Source organism: Nuphar pumila, chromosome 6 (genome assembly GCF_984573655.1).
Source record: "Nuphar pumila chromosome 6, dmNupPumi1.hap1.1, whole genome shotgun sequence".
Lineage (NCBI taxonomy): Eukaryota > Viridiplantae > Streptophyta > Magnoliopsida > Nymphaeales > Nymphaeaceae > Nuphar > Nuphar pumila.
In genome coordinates, this window is record NC_143254.1 from 129,731,849 (window position 1) to 129,742,241 (window position 10,393).

Below are 10,393 nucleotides of genomic sequence, written 5' to 3' on the forward strand. Positions count from 1 at the left end.
TCCTATTAAAATTCAGGTCTGCCTCAAAGGATCCGATTAATATATGAAGCCTGGTGTGGTTTGTGAAATTTTATATCGGACCCAGACCCGACCTGAGTTCGGGATAAGATACATAAATTTTCAATGCAAAAAAAGATAAAAATATTATTTTTCTATGTATGGTCCGGGCCCATTTATGAAAATATTGCAAGAAATTTTGTTTTTTTGAAAGGCAAACTGGGGTTAGGCGGACCCTTACCATATGTCTCTTAAGCCCCATGTGACATAGGGATTCAAACTTGGGCCTTCAGCTTGGCACAGATCCAGCTTACCACATGGGATACCACCTCTCGGGGCCCATTTATGAAAATATCACACGAAATTACTTGAAAGTTAAAAACGCTAATTTCTTGCATATTTTTTGTCAAAAACATAAATATAGAGTTTAAAACACAATATTTAGGTTTTTACCTGCTATTTATTGTGTAAACCATGTTTTGTATTTTTAAATAATTTTTATTTATATTTATTTATAAAAAATAAATTTTTATATTTTAAGTTTATTTTTTATTATCAAGATTTAGACTAAAAATGCAAGAAAAAAAAAAAAATCAAATTCTCACAAGTTTTTGGCTGCCGACATTTTGCCATTTTAAACTTTTGTCACTATGTCCGAGTGTGGTTTATGTAAACTTTATAGGATCCGGATATGGTTTTCTCTTATAGTAGGTGTGATTGGACCCCAGTCCCAACCCGATACTAGTGTCTCAAATCAGATCTGAGATTGGTTCCACCTTAGTCCAACAGAAACCGACCGTTTGACACCCTAATCATAACCGATATCCAAGCATGCAATACTTTGGAGGGGTAATTTATAAAGGCATTTCATAACATTAATTCATAACAAGAGAATAAAGAATTTTCATAATAATATTGAAAATGAATAAAATAATCAAAATATACTGAAATAAACAAGAAAAAGAATTATGTTTACAATTTATATACAAATTAAAAAATGTTGCATCACAATAACTTTTTTTTTATAATGGGTATCATAATAAATTTTTATACAGCTAACAAATGTAAAAAGTCCACATCACAACTCAATAGCGATACGTTGAAAATATCACAATAATTTTTGTATTTTTTTATTCATGATTTTTTTCTCTCAAAAAGTCATGCTTTCCGCGTTCAGATAGGGACACAAGCGGGTCAGAGTCATGACCCGGCTCAAAACTGGATCCATCTCATGGTATTGGATCTTTATATCTGAATCCAAGAGGAGTTTGGAGCAGGTATGGCCAGGCCTGGTTAGATCTGGGTTGGGATCGTTTAAAACATTCAGTTGGATCCATATTTGGTAGGAGCTGTTAGTGCACGTCACCATGTGTTGGGACATTGCAAGTTCAAAACCCAATGGTATGTTGTGTAACTGGTGGGGGTCTGCCTAACCCCACCCTGCTTTCCATGTTAGACTCAACTCGTTTTACCTTTGCTCCAAATGAAAATCAATAGTTTTGCCATTTTCAGTCGATCTAGTACTGTAGAGACTCAGATTAGATCCGATCCAATATTCCATTATGAGATCATATTTAGATCCAAATTAAGATCCAGACTCGTTCTGTATGAGTCTGAGAAAGTATTGGGTCAAGTAAGACCCGATCTATACCTGGCACGTTAGCATCCCTGCATAAGCAGATCTGGATTCCAGTTGGATTTGAAAATATGAACTCGATTAGCAGAATCAGTAGGCATAGCTCCTTGCAGTTCGCATATAATTGTTCCAGATATGTTCGGATTCACCAAGGCCGATCCAATCCGCATATTCAAATGGACCGCATCACGGGTCCAACTCCAATAAAATGGATCCCAGGTCTGGACCCGAGTTTGCCTTCAGTGCTGATGAGCATTGAGGAACACGTGCATCCTTTTCATTGGGTTTCACATTTCCACTCCTCCGCGAGGTGCGCTTGTATTGAGGCGGTGGACCCCAGCGTTTGGCCGTCCCCTTTACGATTGGCAAGTCGCTTTTCACTCGGTCCCACATGGATCTTTTCATATTGCGAACAGGGTAGACGGGCAAATCCCAACCGATACGAAAATGAACCGTATTGTCTCAAACCGATCCCCATAAAAAACACCACGTTTCCTTTCCCTAAGAGTTGAGACTGCCGTCGGCTAATCTCACAATTATTCCCGCTGCAAAGCATCTCCAAAATTACGATCAAGATGGACGATCTAGGGTGAGCCAGATTGATCGCAACTCAAGCTTGTGAAGTGCTAATTGGGCTTGCACAGATTCGAGTTTATGAGAACTGGAAATATGAGAACTTTGACTTCAAAATCTGATTCGAGAATATATATATATATATATATATATATATATATATATATATATATATATATATATATATAGGGGCGTAGCTAGGATTCATGTGAGGGGGGCAAACAGGGGTGTAGGGAAAAAAATTTATTTGTGTGATAATCGGGGGTTCGGGGTCAGCGCCCCCGAAAAAAATTTTTTTGAGATAAAATAAAAAATGGCTACAATTATTAATAAAAATCTATTTCATATGAACAAATCAAACTATTTGCTGCAGTCAGGGCTGGGCTAGGACTGGACTAGGACGGGACTGTGCTACAAAAATGGATAAAAATCTATTTCATATGGAATCAGGGCTGGGCTAGGACTGGGCTTTTAAAACGAAAAAAACAAAAAAAATTAACTGTTTCGGGAGCCCAGTCCTGCCCCCCCCTAGCTACGCCCTTGTATATATATATATATACTTAAAATATGAGAACTAACGTGTGAACCACTCCATTTTCATAGATTTTTTGTTTTTTTCTCTTGAATCTAACCACATGGATGTGATCTACACGCTTGGTTTTATAAGAACCGACTCTTGAATCATCTGCTGATCTTTAAGGCTTTAAAATCAATGACTCATAATCTTCATAAATATTTAAGCATTCAAAACTCACATTTATCATAAAAAAAATACAGGATTCAATGGTAGATTCTTAGCAAATTCATAATGCTAATTCCACCCACGTTAGATTTGCAAAAAAAGTATTAAAAATGCTCTTATTTCTAATTCTCATATTCTAGTAACTATATATAGTAGGCTTAATGTTGAACACTTAAAGTGTTTGATATTAAGCCTGACCATTTTGCGCTACTGAACGTGCCTGCGATCAGCGGCACAAAAAGACTTTTTAAGGGCTGTCATAACAAAGGGTCAAAAATCATAAAATAAAGTATGCGCAGCATAATGCTGCATGTCCAATATGAGTTCTACGATATATATATATATATATATATATATATATATATATATATATATATATATTTATTTATTTATATATGAGTAATGTGCAGGTGTTGCCTCTTTTCTTTTCCTGCCCCTTCAAAAATCATATTTTTTTTTGCATTTTTTCTCGCATCTAATACCATAAATGTGATCTATAAGTTTTATTTAGTGGGAACCAGCATTTGGAACACCGAAATCTATCATGTATACAGGTTTTTTTTGGTGATCTAAAATCAATGGTTATAAATGCATCATTTTTTTTTCAGCTCATAAAAATACATTTTTTTGTCAAAAAAAATATGATTCAAAAGTAGATTCCTACTAAATTAAATACATCTAACCGTCGAGATCTGTCATAAAATACTTTGAACTATGGGGCAGAATAAAAAAATGAGGCCTGATATGTTAGTCTCTCTCTCTCTCTCTCTCTCTCTCTCTCTCTCTCTATATATATATATATATATATATATATATATATATATATATACTGGAGTACCTACTCCCACCTAATAAAAGCTTCAAAATTAAAAACAATTTGAGCATTTTTTTGTTGATGAGACCATGATCTTCAAAAATCAACAGTTCACAATTTACCAAAATTCCATAACTTAAAAAATCTTATTTTTATGACTAAAAAATATGATGCCAAACATGTATAAAATAAAATATGTTTAGTACGTTTATAAGATGAGATTGAGAAGATACAGCCTACAACTATGATTCCTAGAAGGTAGATAGGAGTAAGTGCTCCCGGAGCATCCCTATGGCCTGTCCAACCAACTTACTCTGAGATAACTTCTGACTCGATTCACAATCCGATCCGAGACTTTATCAACGGAGACGGGGGATTTGACCAACGGGCATTTTTTTAAAAAGACACGCTGGCGGATGAACCCCGTGGGCGCTCCGACACAGGAATTTTGTCTGTCATTTGGAATGAATTTGGAACGAGTTTCATTTCATCCGCTCCTTCAGCGCATCCGGGGCAATCTTCGGCCTATAAATATCCGACCGCCTCCCACTTCTCTCCTTCGTCCGGATCGGCGTGGAGGAACCGCGGCCGCGAGAGAGACGCGTGGGGATCGTGACAGAGTCGCCTTCCTTCCTTCCTCCCTCCACCCTTTTTTACAGGGTTTCCTTTGTTCCGTTTCGGAAGACGGAAGATCTTTATTCTCAATCTTTAGCCGTTCACAGAGACGGATCCGATCGATCGCCGGAGCAACGTGTAAGTTTCTTCTCTCTTTCTTGCTGATCTATCAATCTTCGGTCTTTTTTGCTAGTTTTTTTCTTTTTTCCCCTTTTTTGAGTTTTTTTCTTTTTATGGTGTTGTTTCTTTGATCTGTGTTCGGATTGTGTGCTCTTGGCCGTTCAGCGGTTCAGGTGGTGATTTTTAGTTTTTTTTTAGGTTCTCCTCTAAGATTTGGATTTTCTAGGGGTAGGGATTTCTAGTTTTTTGGTGTAGTTTTCACCTACCCGTTTCTTCCTGCTTTTTAAGGTGATCTTCGTTCCTTTTTATAGGGGTTTAGCTCTTTCTTTTTTTGTTTTGCCTCCTCTTGGTTTGGGGTTCTATAATGTGTGCGTGTTTAGTTTGGTTTATGTTCTTAGCTGTGGGGTTTCCTTCTTGTTTAGGGTTTGCATTTTCTGGATCTGGTGATTTTTCCTTTCCTTGTGCTGATTTTATGTGTTTATTTATTTTGGGAAATTGGGTTTCGTTGCTCTCTTTCTTCCTTGATTGTTTCTTAGTGTACTCGTGGTTGTGGGTCTCTCCTCTCTCTCTCTCTCTCCTGGGGGTAGGAGGTACATTTTCTTGTTTCCTTTGAAGCTTCTTATGAAAGCTATTGTTATTTGAGTGTTGGGTATCTCATGATCGTCCTTGTTGTAACCTAGAGAGTCCTATTATCGTTGTTGCTGTTGTTATCTGGGGGGGGATAATCGTTTAATATGGATAGGTTAGCTCGGTTGTGAAACTGGTTTGGGCCTTGAAGTCTCTAATTTAGCAACGTGAATATTTGGAACGTGGTGGCGTTGTTCGAGCTTGTCACTGAATGCTTCTATTCCCCAACTTACTTTACCTTTCTTTTTTGGATGATCTGCTGGCTGCAAGCGACGATGTGTTGAAATAAGATTTTTGGTATATGTTCTTTTTGAAACTGGTGCTCCTCTGTTATTGTAATATGATGCAGACATCTGACCGCTCACCGATTTGCATGTTTGAATGGACATAATCGAAGTAATGCCGGATTCATGTGAATGCTTAGTATTCACCTTCCATTTTGAGAGGGATGATATTGTACCTTAGGAAATCGTTAATGCCTAGACAGATTGTTCCTGCCATTTATAACTTTGATGTTCCTTTCCTTTTGTTCTATCTTTGTAACTTGGATGCTTGTGTAGCGTTCTCAAGCAGAATAGGTCTCCACTAGAGTGAGTTCCGTCTCTTTCAGTATCAGAGAACCTTGCTTGCGTTTGACTTTGTTCTCTCTATTTTGACATGCAGAACAGAGGTCTGTGAACTTAAGGTGTATACGAAAACGAAGACTGCTGAGATGGAGGTATTTGGCAAAATGGTTGCCGAGCCAACCAATGTTATTTTTCTGTCGAGTATTCTCAACCGTGAAGATGGTCAACAGAGTCACAAGTGTGATAGGCAATGTGAAAACGAACATGTTTGTGCAAACATTTATCGGTGCAAACTAACAGGGATTACCCATATCTGTGATAAAAATTGTAACCAGAGAATTGTGTATGACAACCACAGTTCTCTTTGCAGAGTGAGTGGACAGCTTTTCCCTCTTACACCGGCGGAACAGCAGGCTGTGAGAGGAGTCCGAAGGAAGCTTGAAGCAGATAACTCTGATGGCTGCGTTTTTAAGCGCAGGCGTGATGTGCGTTTTCATCCGTCACCGTTTGAGAGGTCATTCTCTGCGGTTGCTCCAATTTGCAGCCAATCTGGAGATGGCATGGATATGAGTTAGTAGTGTCATAACATTTTCCCTCTTTTGGGGTTTAAAGTCTTTTGGAATCTGGATATTATAAACAAGAACTTGAGGCGCCTCTTGGACTTATAAGGTGGCGAAGTTATTATATATTCCTAGGAGAGACTATCTTTTTCTATCTTTAGCCTTTTAACTTGTGCTGAACCATTAGCAATGTAACTCTTGACAATCGTATGATATTGGGAATCTTTAGCCTTTTAACTTGTGCTGAACCATTAGCAATGTAACTCTTGACAATCGTATAATCTTGGGAATAGGCTGACTATGCTTGTGCTTATTGGTGGAGGTTTCAGGCATGACTTTGCTTTAGTTTATGTTTTGTTATTCTATGTGGTTGTCTAGAATTCTTCTTTTTATGGCTCATCATTAGACTTGGAGTCAGTTCTATATCTCTTTGCTTAGTTGATTGATTGATTTATGGATTAGAACAAGTAATTGTGCTGTCTATATTAGTTATTATACTGTACATGTTGCCTTTCATTGAACTGAAGGGTTGCAGGTTTTATAACAGGACAGGTGAAGCCCTGATAAATGTGATAAGCCGGTAGTGTTTTTGCCTCCCTTTCTCTGAGAATAGAGAATTTTGGGTTGATATCTTATTTTCTGCACCATTTGTTTTCTGAAATTGCATATTATTTTGCAGGAGATTCAGACGTGCAAAACAGGAGAGTTGAAAATGATATTATGTATTTCATTTGATTATTATTATTTCTTCTAGCATTGTTTTACTGTGAGCCTGAAGGTTTTGTTTTGTTGTCTTGCAGGAGGGGAGAGTGCTGTGGTTTCTTTCTTGGTTGTACCTTTAAATTGGTGAAGCTTGGTTGTACCGTTGGGGAGGCACAGGCATTCACCGACCTCGCCCACCTTCCCTCCGCAGAATTGACTCTGGTAGCTGTTGTTTAAAGTCTTTGTTTAATAACAAATTTTATTATACGTTGTACAAGTGGGGGTTGACTCGTTCTTCTCTTTCCCTCTCTTTCACCAACCACCTTAGGGTGTAAAAATTTTGATGTAATTGGAAACTGTTGTATGTTGATTTTTTTTTTGATTTTTGTTAGTTGGGGGTGTACTACTGCATGATGTGACATGTAACCTTATTGTACATGAGCAAGCTTATCAATTGTATGAATGCCATACTCTTTCTTTTACCCATCTTCTTTGTTTACAAAACTGATTGTATTTTCCTAGATGTTTACATGGCCAACGTGGTGTGTCTTGATCTTCCTGTCATCAAGCAGGCTTTAATTGGGGGGATGTATTTTTTCATTCTCCAAATCTTAAACAAGATGTTTGTTTTGATTGGGAAAATGGTTCCCTTTGGGCAGGTTTGGAAGCGAGAAAAACACTTAGGAAAAGAAAGTTTTGCCTATGAGAAGTTTTGATATGATTTTTCCAAAAGAAAAATTTTTGCTTGTTTGTTTTGCATGAAAAAAATGGGTTAGAAACAAAAGAGAATTTTTAGCTTGTTTGTTTGTGCATGATTTTTTTTTCATGCTACATGCAAAACTGGTTATTCAACAGTTGGGGTTCACTGAATAAAACAGTTGGTTGACTTGAACTTCAGACATCTTAACGAAGAATTCTCCCTCACTGATGCCAAAGGCTCAAAGTAACCAATCACTATTTATCTAGACAGATTCATTTATCTAGATAAAGGTAGCAACCTAAAAGACTTTATTTGAAGTTTTCTTTGATATATAAGTATATCTAATACAGTGTTTTAAATCATACCCGAAAGCTCATCTATCTGAAACTACACAACTAGTCAAATTTGCAAGTTTCAAATCCATCAGTTTTAACAAATTCAAGGATGAGGCCCCAAACCAAGAGACAAATAATTTCATTACAAAATATTGCGACTTCAAAATAAGACAATTGATTGCCCGTATGACCTAGAAAAAATAAGCAAGCAACAATTACCTAGTTCCACATGAAATCCAACCCATTATAGCCTACAACAACCTCAAAACAATGATCTCTTGCTAGGTGATGACAATATATATATATATATATATATATATATATATATATATATATATATATATAACAAGTGGAGAAACGTAAATCTAGAGTAAGGAGGGTGATAAAAAGTTGAAGACAAAATATATTTATCAAAAAGGGGAAATAAAAATATTAAAATCCATCAAAATTATAAAAAAAAGAAGTAAAAAAAATAAAAAGTGGAAGAAGGGGAAGGAGGAGGAGGAAGAAGCAAATCATGATGACGAGGGGGAGGATGAGAAAAAGAAGAGAAAGAAACTCACCGTCCATTTTGTGCAACCCATAGGAAGAAGCAGGGGATGAAGATCAGAAGAAGAAGCTCCCTCCGTAACTCAGTTCAGCCAAGAGGAAGGAGGGGTCCGGTGAATAGGTCAGGATGGCAACGCTGCCTTCCATGACCTCCGTCAGAGGGGAGGTCTGAATCTTGCCTGGTGCCAGGAGCTTATCTCTCGAAATGGAGCCATCATCGAGGAGGGAGTTAGAGCGGCTAGTGGGGGGAGAAGAAGCCACAGGAGGATAAGGGGCGTGATAGAAAGAACACTTTGATAGGAAAGACTCCACCCCTCTGGAGGAGGTCTTTCCTACCAAAATGTGTACGTTTTTTCAAAATGTTTCTCAGCAAAATATTTTCGCTTGTTTGAAAATGTCAAAAAAGCCGTACGTTTTTCCGACCTCGGTTCACCATTCCTAAATGTTTCCCACTTCCAAACGTGCCTTTACTAATGTCCGACTCTCATCAACGATGTAACATGTATGGCTGTCTAGTTTCTACCATGGTATATGATGAGTCGAGTTTTTGATGGGGTCTCATATTTTGGTTAGGCCAAGCCCATCGTTGGCCGAACATTGGCAGTCCTTTGGTTGATGAAACCCTTAAGGTGCCCCCTGTTCACCTGGGACTACACTCTTGAGGAGGTCCTCATTGCCCACCTGGGAGTACATCCCAAGGTCTACCTTGCAGCAAGAACGCTTTCTTTGGCTTTACAATTCATGACGTTCTGTAAACTCGGTGACATTTATAATCCAGCTTGGGCTAAAACAAAGAGTCAAATCTAGAATTGATCATGTTTAATGTTTTTGTAGTTATTGATCAGGCCAGCGACCTATAAAATCCGTCTGGGTTGCTGATCCATAATCAAAGTAGCTATTGAATTGGCTGACCAGACTCGTCCAACACGGAGTTGTGCCAGGCGTTAAATTTGCCACACAAAGAAAGAGAGAGAGAGAGAGAGAGAGAGAGAGAGAGAGAGAGAGAGAGAGAGAGAGAGAGAGAGCAAAAAATGTTGGGATCCTGGGATGCACACAACAAAAATAAAGAAGGCGGTGTACCTGAAGAATTCATTGGAAACCGGCAACGGCTGATGGTTGGCGCTGGTGGCTGTAGCAGGGTGAGGTTCGCTCCTCAACTGGATTGCAGCCCTCCAATGAGTGCAGGCTCCTTCAGCAATCGGTGAGCAAGATCCATCTTCCCTCTTTAGTCAAAAAACTCAGAAGCGGTAAATTATTTCCTTAACCCTTTTCTGTGTTTTTCTCTACATCCGAGTTTGTCATTGACACCCGTTTATATAGCCTGTAGCATGGGGATCAGTTAGCGTAACTGTTCCCTCTCTAATCTTTCGTATGTTTATCGGAAGAAATACAAAAGGAAAAACTTACCAAATTGTGCGTAACTGCCACGATGTGTGGCTTATTCCAACATTCTCCCACTTGTTCTGACAATAAACCCTTAACTAAAAAACTTTATGGGAATGACTTGATGAATAGATTGACCTTTATTATCTATTCTGTAGATCCTTAGTTGAATCTCTAATCCTTATGAGATTAGCAACAAACAAGTAATAACAAAAATCAATGAACTGAATGTGATCACTTTATTCATATGCATATGTCAAAAAGAGTTTAACGAGTCCATCCTCAATACATGTTCAGAATATAATCCTGGTGCTAGCCTTTAGTAAGAGGATCAACAATCATCTCTTTGGTACCAATATTGAGAATATGCACTAGATGATTCTCTGTCCTTTCTTTAACAATAAAATACTTTAGCTCCATATGCTTGCATGACGTAGTACTTTTGTTGTTGTTCGAAAATGACACAACAACTTC

At 37.9% G+C, this 10,393-nt stretch overlaps 1 protein-coding gene and 1 long non-coding RNA gene across 2 annotated transcripts; both read left to right on the top strand.

Moving 5' to 3' along the window:
- Positions 1 to 4,326: 4,326 nt before the first annotated feature.
- LOC149836205 (uncharacterized) lies at positions 4,327 to 7,435 on the top strand. Its single transcript, XR_016432406.1, has 2 exons — positions 4,327 to 4,515; positions 7,051 to 7,435. It is a non-coding gene; the product is annotated as an uncharacterized LOC149836205 (long non-coding RNA).
- Positions 5,837 to 6,404, top strand: LOC149836206 (uncharacterized). Its single transcript, XM_090009062.1, has one exon. It carries the CDS (start codon positions 5,837 to 5,839, stop codon positions 6,263 to 6,265), a length of 429 nt encoding a protein of 142 aa, XP_089865188.1. The 3' UTR covers positions 6,266 to 6,404.
- Positions 7,436 to 10,393: the final 2,958 nt, after the last annotated feature.

Bases quoted from the DNA above. Each gene is read 5' to 3' on its own strand.
- LOC149836206 (XM_090009062.1), top strand. From the start codon at position 5,837: ATGGAGGTATTTGGCAAAATGGTTGCCGAGCCAACCAATGTTATTTTT.